Source organism: Bombus vosnesenskii, unplaced genomic scaffold, assembly GCF_011952255.1.
Source record: "Bombus vosnesenskii isolate JDL3184/JDL3185 unplaced genomic scaffold, Bvos_JDL3184-5_v1.1 scf7180000016279, whole genome shotgun sequence".
Taxonomy (NCBI): Eukaryota; Metazoa; Arthropoda; class Insecta; order Hymenoptera; family Apidae; genus Bombus; species Bombus vosnesenskii.
In genome coordinates this window covers 1,663,187-1,679,243 of record NW_022884348.1, presented here as the reverse complement: position 1 = coordinate 1,679,243, position 16,057 = coordinate 1,663,187, and the positions used below count along the sequence as shown (strand labels likewise).

General features: G+C 37.4%; 1 protein-coding gene and 1 long non-coding RNA gene across 2 annotated transcripts; one reads left to right on the top strand and one right to left on the bottom strand.

Moving 5' to 3' along the window:
- Positions 1 to 1,618: 1,618 nt before the first annotated feature.
- LOC117242815 lies at positions 1,619 to 2,999 on the bottom strand. The gene is made up of 3 exons (XR_004495338.1): positions 2,477 to 2,999; positions 2,179 to 2,365; positions 1,619 to 2,091 (listed from the first exon to the last, which is right to left on the bottom strand). It is a non-coding gene; the product is annotated as an uncharacterized LOC117242815 (long non-coding RNA).
- Positions 3,000 to 4,509: 1,510 nt separating this feature from the next.
- On the top strand, positions 4,510 to 15,611 carry LOC117242785 (dentin sialophosphoprotein-like). The gene is made up of 5 exons (XM_033509709.1): positions 4,510 to 4,644; positions 5,018 to 5,146; positions 9,397 to 10,720; positions 10,902 to 11,134; positions 11,254 to 15,611. Exons 1-5 carry the CDS (start codon positions 4,510 to 4,512, stop codon positions 14,710 to 14,712), a joined length of 5,280 nt encoding a protein of 1,759 aa, XP_033365600.1. The 3' UTR covers positions 14,713 to 15,611.
- The last annotated feature ends 446 nt before the right edge of the window (positions 15,612 to 16,057 follow it).

Below are 16,057 nucleotides of genomic sequence, written 5' to 3'. Positions count from 1 at the left end.
TAATACTCGATTAGCATACAGATTATCGTAATTTAAATCTTCGAGGTAAATGTAAATATGATATAATATAAAATAGCGCAGAATAATTTTCGTTTCTACCTGATAATCAGTTAAAATATGTAAATTTCCTTCCGAAGAGAAACCATACGAGTCTCTTTGATAATTTCAATCAGCTTCTTTTCGACATTTCGAAACTCTCTGTCATAAAAAACGATATTAGAGGTTTTATTCTTTTACTACAGTAAACTGTCCAACTAGTGAAATCTGTTATTGGACCTACACGTTGTGAACGAGCTTCGATAACATACTTTACTTCCCTAATATTTATCACTGTTAATTTATAAGTTTCTTCTGCGGATACTAGTAGCACTTTCACTGTTTTCAACTTTCTTCGTTCTCGCATGATTGGCTCGAATAATCGACGTTACATTTTATACTGACAATATTATCGGATTACAAATACTAATTACCTATATGACTATTGTCATATATATATATAGTGTCATCGGGTGTAAGGTTGAGAGCGGCCGTTGTATCTCCTCGACGATCAGCTATGGATGCGGTAGGACGCGAGGGCGATTTAGTACGCTAAGGTGATTGGGACAGTCAGCAGGGTTACACGAGGTAATTAAGTACTCCCGACGCGAACGACGATGGCTCCAGGGTTGGTGACGAATCCACGGCACACGGGATGGCAAGTATCCGGGTACTGATCGGGTCGGGTAACTTCTCGATAACTCGGTCCGCACTTCATACAGCGACTCACTCACGAAAAAAGACTCCCTCGGCCTAATGAGACCGTCCTTATATTTTCCTGTCCCCACTCCTGGGGTCAATCCTTGTTTTTAAGGAGAGCCATATAATCATTCCGTACCTCTGTCAGGTACGCGTCCCTTCCGTACCCGTGGCTACGTCCGGTGACCCGTTAGGTTACCCTAAACCCCAATCCGTCCTAAAGCCCGGTTGGAACATTAGAAGTTATTTTCTTATTTTTATTGCTTCAACATACAAACATACAAATATATATGTCGGAGAGGGAAAGACAGCGGGATTTCCCGTCCGGAATGTTGGGAAAACCCCAATACACTAGTCCAGACTTTTACTATAGCCGCCCTTAAGTAATAAAAATAAGAAATAGTCTTAATGTTCCAATCTGACTTTATGACGATGGGTTTGGGCTCGAAGTGACATGGCGAGTCACTGGACGTAGCCACAGTCACGGGAGGGACATGTACCTGACAGAGGTATGAAATGATTATATGGCTCTCCTTAAAACAAAGATTAACCCGAGAAGCGGGGACGGGAGGCAGCCTCTTTTGGCTTGACAGAGTTAGAGCGAGAGTTAGAGTTAGTCAGTTAGTGAGTCGTTGGACGAATTGCCGATTGAGTTATCGGGAAGTTACTCGAATCGAGTGGCACGTTGTTACTAGTCCTCCCGTGGACCGTGGATTCGTTATCGAACCTGAATTCGTTGTCACCATCATCTCGACCACCCTATTACCATTACTCGTAGTGTCTGGTAGTGTCCACATTCGTACTGATAGAGATTGGCTACATTCGCGACGGTAAAGTAAGGAGAGCAACATATTCATGTTGCAAAAGAAATTACAATACGATATTATAGGCAAAAAAATCATTTGGATAATATATTCAAGTAATTATATGTTTTACATTTCACATACGTAATTAGACGTTAGAAAAATACTTTCACTGTTATTATCATTTTTACGATCCGAATATGAATTATCACGTGGCTGCAGCTATTAACGCGCACACTACAATCATAAAACGCGGATATTTGCTACGTACAAATATTAAACACGTCCAGGTTTTTATATATTCAGAAAACAAAGGAACGCCATTAAATATTCATGTCTATTTATCTTTCGCCGTATATATTCTTAAATAAACCACTGTCTACAAACATTGTATTTAATTAACGTAGTCACGAAGATAAGTCACTTATGATATACAAATCAATGTAAAACACCAAAATTATGAAAATTCGCCCGGTGTTAATTTAGAATGTAACAAATACATTTGCGGAATCTTGCATTCTGGGTCAACGTTTTTCTTGCAATTGATAAGTATCTGAAAAAAATGAAAGAGAAAAATATTTGAACGTATCTTACAGGAAACGCGATAGCGTATACCAATTTTTTATTATACTCCAATTACCACAAATCTCAATTTTCTTAAAAATCTAACGTTTAAACGCTCGTTCAGAGCGTATAGATTACTGCGATGCAAATGTGACTCTATTAACACCGATTAAGTTGATATACAGCTTGCATCATAATATCCTGGTGCGCGGCTATGCAAGTGGCTTGATTGTGGCAAGTTTGTTGACGACCACCGCGTTAATCTAAGAAACAAGTCGATTAGCGATTCCGTATAAACGTACATATATAGTTGGCGAATCGAATAATGGACGTGGAGGATAATAAGATATGGAAGATAACAACGATACACTCACTTGTTTGTATCGTTTTGCGTTTCGGTAGTATTTATTTATTGCGAATGTTCTCTTTCCAAGTTCCTTGTTAAGTATGTACGATAGACAGATAGACGTGAAAGTTGAAGCTAAAAGAAATAAAGGTAGTCAAGTTCTCAGTTCGTTAAAAACACATTTTTTGAAATTATTAAACAAATAAAATTGAATATCCGCCTTTGAAATGATGTATTTCGCAATTGCTTCGTTCCGAGAACGGAGAATACTCGTAGTAAATTAATCGCAACAAAAGTTTAATGACCCGCGAAGTTGAAAAATCCACCTAAGTAGGATACGAGTTAATGTAATAACGCTCGAATAACCACTGTTTAAATGTCGTCGTAATCTCCGTCAAATTGTTTAGTGCAAATTGACGTATTACGTTCTCCTTTCCGAAACACTGCACTGGCCAGAAAAATGAGAGAAAAATCGCCACACTCCCGTTGTCTTCTTAGAACGAACTGTACATTGAACTTTAGATTCTACGCACAATCGTTTCTTGTGTAATGTTTCGATGTACGATGACGTATGTAAATTTTCTTTTATTTCTCGCTGTAACTTCTTCCTTATATCATTGATAACCTTTATGTGTTCTTATAGATAGATGTTATTTGATTAATACATGTATAGTGAACAATCACAGTATATGTTACGTCTCAATAATGACGATTTCTCCTCAGGGAAACGGATTAAAGACCGATCTCTACGCAATGTTTGTTTACTTGTGGAAATTCATCGTGGCGCACATAAATGGCGAGCATTTATTTATTTATTTTTTTATTTGCTTAACAGATAACACCCTCTGAGAAAGTCGATACGCTGGCAAACGAGTAAATATAATACACGCAGGAAATGAACATAAAGTTAAAAAAAGATCGCGTAACAAAGATTTTGTACGGCAACGTCGATTTCGCATGGAGACACATGGAATATCGGATAATAGCCGAGACTGCTGAACGAAGCGTTAAAATTGAACTAGATTCGAGATGTCGGGCTAATCAACATGATCGTTTAATATTTTAGAAATAAACGATAAGTCGGGTATGAGCCTGCGTTGTTTAGAGGTAGCAAGTTGCAGCAAACTTAGAATCGTATTGTAATCGTAAACAATTATAAATTTTATAGAAGATGAAACGCAGAAAGTTGTTTCAACTGTTGTTTAGTATCAATGATATTTGATACTGAGATCGGATCTTAATTAACTTTGTCGGATTTGCGTGATAGTAGGTGAACAAACAGAGGAGAGAGGAAGATCGAAGATAATCCATGGAATCTTGGACGTGATAAAGTGGTAGGACTTAAAAGATACAGGAGAACAGACCATCGTCGTCCGATCGATCGTTAATGACCGAATTGCTTATTATACCGAAGGCATTACCAACTTCGATACGTAGTTCGAATAAACGAAACGTATTTTTACAGTAGATATCATAAACAGGAACGTCAGGACGCTTGTGTACCGATTGAAAGAACGAGGCATGAAGGTGAGCTATGTCAGAGATGCTCGAAGGTACGAGATTTCTTAAAGGTACAATTATTTTCACGACTCCAGAAAGATTTAAAATTACGAGGTATTAACTTTTCTATCGAGTTAATATAAAAAGTCCTGCACTTTACCGACAAAGCTTTTCTATCTGTACGAAGCTTAAAAAAGACAAGGTAATCGCTGTAGGCGTTGCATCGCTTAACAGAACGATGAGTCAGCTTTTTACTCTTTATCATAGCGATGAGTTCTTTAGAGAATCGCCTGGGGTAGGTGGATTGCAGCGATGATTGCAGTGGTATGAAGGTGTCAACCACGTATTTGAGATGATGTCAAGGTCATACAGAGTAGCATCCCAGTGGATAAAACAGAAATAACTGTTAATAAGGTGATAACGTTCGCAAATGATTTCCTCTTTGTTCGAATGATTGGCAGGAAAAGCAGATAAATTGTTCTCGATAAGTTAATGGACTGCAGTTCTTTTTGGCAAAATTCGCGTAGATCTGCCCCGAGCTTCGTAAATTTTCGCCCGATGATGGCTAGAACGTTATCAGTCTGCCCGGAAGAAGTTAAAGTGTCTACGCGTACGCTGATAAGGTGGACATACAGTACAAACCAGTACAGTCCATCGGTTTCCAGCGAAAGAACGAGCACTGTGTGCGACAACAAGGTAATCGCACTGCTACGAGAGACAGTCGGATCGACGATATGCGTAGGACAACCCTTCCATATTTTTTCCACCATATCGAGCTTTAAAAGTATCCCAAATTTGAGAAAATATCGAGCAATACTTTCGATGAAATTCAAATATAATAATAACGGGTGTAATCACGGCAGAGACGCTATAAATACGTCTTTATGTGTTTTATTCGTACAGTCTTACGCCCCGTAACCTTGCCATGTACCAAAATCCATCCCTCGGTCAAGACGATTGCTGGCTGTACAAATATAATTAGTCGAACCCGCAACAATTCTAAGGAACTGTCATTAAATTTAACATTTTCGCTTTTAAGACCCTTAATTGCTGCTTAAACATCCTACAGGTCGAGGAATTCATTAAGATTATTGCTCAATCCGACAAAAGACGCGATAAGTGGATTTTTCCTATGTTCAACGGTCATCTCACCGGCAAGAGGCCGTTGATGGGACGACTAGCACCCATCGCTAGTTCCGTATAAATACTTCCGTCACGGAACGCAATTTACGTGCTACAATCCCTTCGAACAGCATACTTAACTTGAACAGAATATTAACAGAATACATCTCCTGGCCAAACTAAGCACACAGAATAAAATTATCCTCTATAAGGCCGTAATAAAACCTGTCTGGACCTACGGAATCCAACTATGGGGAACAGCAAGTGATTCCAACATTGAAATACTTCAACGCTTCCCTTGGAAAACGCTAAGATCCATTATAAATGCACCCTGGTATGTCACCAACGAACTAATACATCGCGACCTCAAGATACCAACAGTCAAAGAGGAAATAACAAAATATAGCGACAGATATAGCAAAAGAGTCAACAGACATCGAAATCCCCTAATTACTGGACTACTTGATACGTCGGACCAAATCCGCAGGCTGAAGAGACACTCGCTAGACCTAAACGCTAGATTCAATTAATTATCTAAATTAAGTAATATTTACTTATTTATAATACTTACTTATAAATTATACTTATCTAATATAAGTATTAACTTATTATAAATAATTAGCCATGTCACTGCGTCACGCCAGAAAAAATTAATGAAAATTCTCAATGCGAGAATTGATTGTAAATTTTAATAAATAAAAAAAAAAAGAATACATTTCAACTTGTTAGTCACTCTTCACCTTATATTCTTCGAGGAAATGTCGTTGGAATAATGAGCATACTTAAATTGTTAAATCAGTGTTATAATTATTCAACCACCCCTTATTATCTTAATCGAAATAGGGTATCGGCTGATTCGCGGCATCGATCATCGTATCGTAACGAGAATTTACGACTCTCGTTGGCGCGTTATACTGTGAACGCGTCTACCCGCGAAGCATATGGTTTTTTGTTAAATATGTACTAAATATGTTTTATTTTATTCCCACTATTATTTTATTTATTTTTATTCGTTTATTTAATTCCCATTAATTATATGCCCTCTTTGAAATGTTCCACACAAGCTGATAATCAATATTGACCGTCTATTCATCCAAAGGTATCCTTAACAGCGGCTTGAACAACTGGTAATAGAAATGAACTTTGTAACTTTATAACGTTTATATTGATTCATATTAACCTCTAATCAAAAAGGTTTGAGGTCCTCCGCTTAATAGCCTCGTTAACCCAATTTACACGAAAGAAGGGTATAGAGACGCGAAGATTAAAGGAACCATGAAGAAAGAATTTATAAGAACACTGTACTCATATTATGCTAGTAAAAGAATGGTGTTCCGGAAATGAATTCAAGTGGTTTAATTCCTTCAGCAATTGCGTAAAAGCTGTTTGTGGCACATCATCACAGAAGACTGAAAATATATGCTTTTATCTTGTATAATTCTTAGAAACGATCGTATAAAAGGAAAAAGTGGATCTATAGTTTTTTTTACAATTTTATCTTATTTTAATATTACTCTATTTTTTGATCCCATTAATGAACTACCGAACTGCAATATAATACGGTATACTTACGTATCACAAATAGATAACTTATATCATTATATTAGAGAAAGAGAGAGAGAGAGAGAGTTGATATATGCTGCAAATAATTTTTAAGAACACAATTGAAACTATAAAACCTAAGAAAATTATTATTTCGTCTATTAGATGTTATAACGGATACTATATTTTAAGTATTTCATATACTTCTGCATCTGATGTACAATTAACTCTTCTGTAAATGCACAAACATCCACAGTCCGATTATCACCTTTTACTAGAAAATTAAAAAATGTAAAAGTTAGTTAGTTTTAGTCGAAGCTTCGTATGCAATTTAACTAACGTTAAAATAATTTCCTGGAATACGCAAGCGGAAGATTTATGCACTAAAATAGACGAGTGCCCTGAATGAAATAGTTCTTTTATTCTACTCTTAACATCGTACGATATCTCTCCTAGCACGATGACCCGACAGAATGTTCGTTGACTTTCGGTACGAAGAAAGAATCTGTCCATGAAGATTTGATTATCAATCGTAGTACCTTTTCCGTATTTTTTAAGCATCTTTCCGTATAATACCGTAATAACATGATTTTTTTTCTGCTTAACGGGGAATTCTGTTGCAATTTCACAGTTATCGATATCTGATTTGCTACAAATGTAAAATCAAAAACATCGACCAACAGAAGAGTATTAATTTACAGCCCCGCTAATGATGACGTATTAACAAACGTCGTGCATCCATTGCTTATGCTCGTCTCGTCGCCTTCGATGAGAAACGAGAGAAATTACTCATGGAAGATACCATTTCCCTTTGAATGAAAGATACCGCTTTAAGAAACTTTTAAAAGTAGACATTTTTTAACTGAAAAATTCAAATAAACAATTTCTAATTACTTTCTGTTCTATACATTTATATTTGATACAAAAGTTCTCGACTGTTATAATTTCCTAGATGCTACTAATTACTGAAATTTACGTCTTGGCGTTTATTAAAGGGAGAGAGCGACAGAGAAATCTAAGAGAAAAAATGGCAAACGCTAATCTCTTTAAAACAGTCATGTAACAGGGTTCTTACCTCGAAACACAGGAAGCTACTGATACGCCTTATCGATATCAGCTATGCTGGAAAACCAACAATGAGAAGCCTCTGGGGTAATTTCCATCATTAGTAACTTTGAAAACTAGTACAGAAAAAACGGCGAATGACCTATTATCCTGCTGGATATCGGGTTCGAGACACTGCAAAATATTCTCCATTCCGTCCAAAAATTTTGCCCACAAAATCTGCCTCCTCTCTCGAAATAATGCAATTGTTGCAAAAATTCTGTTTATTGCGTTAATTCGTATAACCTGATTGCTCGTAAACCCAGTTTTGGTTGATAAAACGACTCTTGCCATTGGTGCGGACTTCGTAAAAGATTCTCGAACTCGCACAAAAGTAAACGCGCCTCGCACTATACCAAGGTATGAACTGTACACGAATCGAGAACGAAAGTGTTGAGACAGAGAGATATGGGGCACGACTCTACTAGCCTACTTTTACCAGCCTCAATTTCACTAACCTACATCTGCAGCCCACGACCAACTTGAGAGTTTCGTTTCGTTTCGTTTTCACTTTCGCTGACCGCAACGGTCGTCCTGACCCGACCCAACCGAGATTTCTATTAACCTGGCACACGCTTGCCGAACAGATCTCTCTCTGTCGCACCGAGGAAACTAGAGTGTCCTGGGTCAGGATCACGTTCACTTTCGCCGCTTGCACGCTCTCTACTACAGTCACTTTCGATTTCCGTCACTTTCGACTCTGCTCTCACAGCTCGCTTGTTAACGCTTTGTCGACAGGCTTAAACATAGTTAATTTTAGTTTTAAAAAAATAGCATCATTTTCCTCGAAAGAGTCAACAGATCCTGTGTAGGAAATAACGTTGGTCGATGGTCAATTTATTTGGAGTCTCGTATCTTGTATTCGTTTCTTGTATTTTGATGCTGAAATTAATTTTGGGAAACATTGTAATTATACTCTTAAATCTCATAAGTATTGTAATTTAAATAAAAATAAGAGGAGTATTATGTAACCGTGCAACGTTCTCCTCCTTCGACGCCTGTATCATTGCAACCTGTCAATATCTCCGAATAAATGCATCGACCTATAAATAGTCTTCTCACGCGTGTACCTAATAAACAGCCATTGACAAGAAACTAACGTAGTCCTTTTAGTTGTAAATCGTATATCTTCAAATTATTACAAAATTGAATATCTGTGTGTGAAAGATAGCATCTTTTCATCGAGTTTGATTGAAAATAATAAAATTATATATTATATTTATAACACAGAGATTCGAGTGTGACTGCCACATCATCGCGATAAATCTTATTTAATTTACCATTCCAGGAATCGGCGTGGAAGTTACGTATGAAGGATTTCGGATACCTTCTCTTTTAGCGCATAACGATTGTTTATGGTACGGCAAAGTATTACATGAGAAATGAGATGAATCATCGTAATAATAGCCATAAATTTTTCGTGATAAGAAAAATTTATCTGGCGGCGACTGTATAAAAGGACCTCGAAAAATGTAGCCTATCAGTAAAGAGAGAGTGTCAACGTGTCGTCGAGAATTGTATCTAATAAAAGTTCCAAAAAAATGAAAGGTAACGCTGAGAAATTAAATATTATTCGAATGGGTGAAAAAAAGTATCCTAAATTAATTAGAAATTTATTTTTATATCTATCAGACATCTAAATAATTTTTCCATTCAATAAACAGAGTTAACAAAAATTAGCTTCTTTTGTATAAAAAAATAATATCGTCCAAAGTATCAATAAAAAATAATGTTTTCTTACCATCGACAGTCATCGTCAATATCCTCCTCGTCTCTTCGGTCGTTTATGTCTATGGCGCTCCTTTCGACAAATCGGAATGGCTTTCCGCGATCAGAAAGCTCAAAAGAGAACGAAACCTCGAGGAAGAGAATCCACTCGCATGGCTGCGCAATTCGAATACAGAAAAGAGTGCGTCGAACTCTGACTATCTGCAATGGCTTCTTCGAAACTCGAAACATCGTGACGTGAAACACAGCAATAAAAAGCATGAAAAACATTCCATTCCCTTAAACCTACTACATACAATAAACAAGTCTGATTCATCGGACAAATCCAATTCCGAGCAAAGCGAACTGATCTTATTTAGGAAGAAGGACACCCGACAGAAAAATTCAAACGAGGAAGAATCTGTGGAGAAAAAGTCTGGCGAACTGCGTATTCGTAAAAGGAACTCTGACGAAGAACATTCTCGCGAACAAGACTCTCATAAGCGGAAATCTGATGGAAATCGTCGTCGTAAAAAGGATCGTCTTGAAAAAAGTTCTCCCGAATCGTGGAGTTTAACGGATGAAAGCGATTCCTCCGACTCGAGTTCTGCCAGTTCCTCTGATAAATCTAATAAGAAACACCAGAAACGCCGTGAATCTAATTCCATAGATAGAAAAAAGAAAGATGATTCGCAGGGAAATGACGGTGATAAAAGTTCAAGTTCCAGTTCTTCGTCAGAGTCTAGCAGCGATTCGTCTTCCAGCGAAGAAGATTTCGAGGAATATTTAAAAAAATCATTGAATAAAAAGAAGAACTACAAGGAAATAAAACATATACTTAAACATTATAAAACGAACGTTCAATACGGGAAACTGTACGAATGGAACAGACGTAGGTATTTGGAATGGAAGAGAAAGATAGACTTGAAGAAGAAAATAATAAAAGCAAAGAAAAATTTACATACAGATAAATTAATGAGCATTTGTAATATATTAGAAGATAGCGATCAGCATGAAGATCAAATAAGGAATTGTGTAAGAGATTATTTGTCTACGAAAGATGAATTTATTTTTGTAACAGATCTATCGTTGATTCGTCTCCTGTCGTCTGACGAGAATAAAGTTAATAAGTCTGTAGAGATAGAAAATGAAAGTGGTTTTGAAATAAAAGTTTTAATCGAAGGTAATTCACAACCTGGTGAAGACTCGAAACAAGCTAAAACTGTGATCAAAACGATTGATAAAGTAATCAATGGCGGTGGACTTTGGAAAGAAACAGAAACTGTCAATGTAACGGGTAACGTTTATGTTTATATACATAATTAATTTATTATTATTATTAATATTATTAATATTATTGCTATTATATTATTATTATTAATATTATTAATATTATTATTAGTATTATCAATATTATTATTATTAATATTATTGCTTTACGCTCAGTATAAAATTAATCATTTTAATTTCGTAAACAGACGATGAACAAGCAGCTGTTGACGGAGACAATGGTTCCGATAAGGAAGAAAAATTACCCGGTAAAGACAAGACAAACACAGCTGAAGCAACTGGTAACGGACAAGCAACAAACTCTACTTTTCGACAACATAAAGTTATTTCAGCGGGTGGACAGGAAGTAGTGATAGAATCTGGTTCAAACTCAGGATCAGTTGTAGTTGAAGGAGGAATCAGGATTTCGGGCAACACCGAGGTAATAAGACAAGCAAGCAATAGCTTAGTGATATAGATTTTTAGTGATAGCAATAAGCAGGTACATTCACAATACACGATAATAAATACGCGACTAAGTAACGATGATTTTCTTCACAGACAGGAAACGCAAACGCTGGAAATTCCGAGGATGCTGCGAACGAATCAGAGGACTCAAACGTTCACGAATCTGCAACATCAAAATCCCAAAAGACAACTTCTCAATCAGCTTCACAAAGCGAAGCTTCTAGAGAATCAGAAAATCAACGTACAACTGAACCTTCCAGTTCTAAATCAAAAACAGCTATTAATGACGCTCCATCCGGCAATGATCGTGCCACGATTAGACCAAATAACTCTTTAGGTGAAAGTTCACCAGCTAGCGGTGGTGCCAGCGGATCAGCGGATTCGAATATTAACGAATCATCGACTGTAGCATCATCTCGACAAACAACTTCAGGGGCTCGACAAACAGAGTCACGAGGTCAACAGACAACTTCTCAATTATCTTCACAAACTGGAGCGTCCAGGATCTCAGAAAATGAGCAGACGACTGAAGCCTCTAGCTCCAAATCTGAAACAGTTGTCAGTGATAATTCATCCAGCAATGATAATAATACAGATAAACCAAACGACGCTTCGAGTAAGAGCTCAGCGCCCGACAGTGACACGAATGAATCAAGGAAATCGACTTCGCAAACTGGACCGCTGTCTGAAGCATCAAACAACGCTTCAAACAAAGAATCTACCACTGATGCTGGCGAATCGGGAGATTCGAGTGTTAGTCGATCAGCGGCATCGGGTGAAGTAACATCGGTATCTCGAACAAAAGATTCTGAAGTAACACGAAGACAACAGGCTATTGAATCGTCGACTGTCAAACCAGTTAACAATGGCAGCGTTACAGCCGAAACAGGCAACGGTGTAACATCCACCGATACCAACAAACAGACAGATGCTAGTGCTAGCGAGTCTAGTACATTGAGGAATGAAGAAATACAAACGTCTACGACTTCACGTACCAAGTCAGAAGCTACTACTACCAATGGTAGCGTCAATGTTTCGAGTAACGTAGATGACAGTGGTAAACCTACTGACAGTGCAGAAGCACAAACAGATTCAAATACCAGTGAATCTTCAACATCGAAGGCTAAGGAAACGACATCGCCTGCTCCTCAAACAGAAAATTCTGGACAGACAAATGAAGCATCGACTTTGAAGCTGAAAGCTACTCCCAGCGATGATAGTGCTGGTGTATCGAATAACGTAGATGTTACAACTGATACAAACGATGTTTCAAGTAATAGTGGAAGATCCACTGGCAGTAAGGGCGATCATGCTGCAGCGTCGAATGACGAGCAAACAGCATCATCTTGGCAACCTGAAACTTCTAATGTTACAGATGGACAGCAGGAGATCGAAACACCAAATCAGGAATCGGAAACAACTCGTGTAATTACCAATGGTGATGAAACGAGTACAAACAGTTCCAATGAGCAAACGAAACCAAGTGCCAGCGAGTCTTCGATGTCAGATACAGAAGCAGCTTCCGTTTCTCAAGCTGAAGAAAGTTCTAGCGCGACGCAAACAGTACAGGTGACTGAAGCACGGAACTCCGATTCAGAAACGACGAGTAATGCGGAAAATACAAATAATGCAAAGGGTACTTCGGACAATAGCGGAAGATCAACTAGCAGTTCTAATCGACAAACAGATTCAAACGACGATGGATCCATCGCAACAGAAAGCGAAGAAACAACAGCGGCTAGTTCTCGAGCCAATGGTTCAACTGTAACAGGAGAAAAACAAGGCAATGAAACATCAAGTACACAAGCGGAAACCAATCTTAGTGACGACAGTGCCAACGCTATTACCGTCACTGGCAAAAATCCCAATGTTATCACTGTGACTGATGACAGTGCCAATAAAAGTTTGGACAGCGATAATTTAATCGCTGGTACTAGTCGGCAAACAGATTCAAATGCTGAAACAATAAATTCGAACGATAGTAAGTCTACTACGAGAAGCGTGCAGAGAATATCTCCCTCTCAAACTGACCAATCTATCGTAAGTGGAACAGAACGATCGACTGAAACAGCGGATACTCGGACAGCTTCTATCGACGAATCTTCTAGCGCATTAGATGGTTCGAACATTACGATTATTGTTATTAATATTACAGAGAATGATGGAACATCTATCAGCGTTGATAGCGAAACAAATTCTAATAGCAGTGAATCAGTAACCGCAAGAGGAGAGAGTGAAACTTCTACCGATTCAGATGGAGGACTTGCAACTGAAGAATCGTCTTTAAAGCCAGGAACTACCCAAACTGACAATAAGATCGATACATCGAGCAACATAGGCGAAACAACTGAGACGGAGACAACTCTAAATAACGAAGAAACGTCTACCGATAAAAGTAACGGGCAAACAGACTCGACTGTTACCGAATCCACGACTGTAGAAAACGCACGAACATCGGCATCTTCCTCTCAAACTGAAACGTCCAGTGGTCAATCCGAAACAGAACAGTCGGTTGAAGCGTCCGGTGCTCGAACTGAAACAGTTGCTACCGACGAACCTGCCGATACATCAAGCGATTTGAACGCTACGATTGTTGTTAACGATGGTACAGATAGCGAAACATCAACCGGTGCTGATAGTGGAACATCAAAGAGCACCAATAGCGAAACGACGGAGTCCAGCGCTGATGAATCAACAGGTTCTACCGCTAATGAATCGACAACAGCAGGAGGAGAAATAGATACGTCTTCTCCAAGAAGCGAAGCTTCTACTGCTGCAGGTACAGAAGTTGCAACTGAAGAATCACCTTCGGTATCAGAAACAACAATAGCTGATAGTAACGTCGATGCATCGAGCAGTAATCGTGTGATAACAGGCGAAACAGACGCTGCCGTAAGTAACGAAGAAACGTCTACCAACGAAAATGATGTGCAGACAGATTCAAGTGCTACTGAATCCACAACTTTAAAAAGCGCGCGAACAACATTGTCTTCCTTCCAAACTGAAGAGTCTAGCGTATCTGAAACAGGACAATCGACCGAAACGCGGAGCGTTCAATCCAAAAGAGTTCCTACTAACGATAGTATCAATGATATGTATAATAATAGTAGTACTAGCAGTGGTATTTTGGAAATTAACGAAGAATCAACGACCAGTGTCGGCGAAATAGATTCAAGTCCTAGCGAAGCTACAACTTCGGAAAATACTCAAACAGAACCATCCATCGTCCAAGCTACCGATATCGTTACAAAAGTAGCATCAACAACTGAATTGCAAACTCTGCAACTAGAAATCATTCTTACTGATGTCAATGGCACTGTATCGGATTCTTACATAGTTGTACTTGATAAAAACAGTAATAATACAGATAGTATCTTGGATATTATTAATAGATTACCTAACAGTAGCAGTAAACAAACAAATTCAAAAGCTAATAAGTCTGCTACTTTAGGAGATGCGGAAATATATAATACACTCGCTTCAGAAGCAGTGCCATCGGTTCAACCAAATACCAATGTAAAACCGGAATCTCCTATAGTAGGAATAAATTAGAAATGATTAGTAGAGGTGAAGAAATATGTACGTCGATACCGACGTGTAGTAAAATTGTATTATTATTCGTTAAAAGTTACTTGGGTTCTCTCGTCGAATAATTTACTAATTAATATCGTGAATCGATAAAGAACTAGTTACAGGTTACAGAATTGGCTTTTATAATTTCATGATTTTACGTACAATCAGATAATTTCTAATTTGAATATTTATTTGCAAAGATTTCATTTGTTTTATTATGAAACTCGTTCCTTGTGTAACAGAGTCAACTTGTGGATTATGCGAAACATCTATTGGTAGGTACTAATAATTTATATAAATACATAAAGAGATCTAAGAGATAAAAGGAATTTACTAACGTTTTTAACTGGCAACTTGTGACTTGTAAAATTTCTCTAATAATATTGCCAGAATTGTGTGCAAAAGATCCCTGATAGAATGACATAAACATTCTTTAAACGTTGATTTCTATTTTTAATAATACAGAACTGTTAAAAGAGTTATCGTTTAAAAGAAAAGAGTATACCGTTAACTATATCGCGATATAGTTACAGATTGGAAGAATTATTAAAATTTATTAGGAGTATTTACAACAAAAACTTGCGCTGAACAATCATTAAGAAAACCTTACGTCATGTATTTCGGTCAAATCTTTCAGATATTCGTTGAAAAATGATGACTTGGTGTAACATATGTAAGTAATAAAGACCATAGTTGTAAAGAAAAAAGGCGTAAAATGTTTGTCATTTCATCACATGATATATGAGATAAACGGCGACGCTTTGCTGTTGAACGACTTGATTTATGGAATTTACGATAATAAATACCCAAAATGGTTCGTTTAAAAAATATTCAGAACGGAAATATTTCATTAGAATATTTTACATTATATCAAGATAAACGATAAACGATAAAACGATACCAATATATCAAGATAAACGATATTGTTGTACCTGCTTATTTTTTCCACGACAAAGTAGCGGTGTAAAGCTTCGAACAGCCTGCATCAATCCATATAGTTTTATTAAAAAGCCAAATTACGAACATTCGATAATTCTGTTAATTAGCGACTATTCGCCAATGCGTACACTCGGAAGTGTCGTCGAATTTTTATAATCTTCTTATTGCAATGCTTAATTACGAACAATTCGATTTAAATAACATTTTTTACAAAAGGAAGAAATACCGACCGCTACCAAGCACTCTTTAGGATAACGACGATTAGTATTTCTATGTATATGCGTATACATGTTACATATACGCTCGCTTATAGGATACGAATAATTTTTATACAAATAAATAATATTCCGATTAAGAATCTTTAGAGATTTAAATGCTAAGTAAC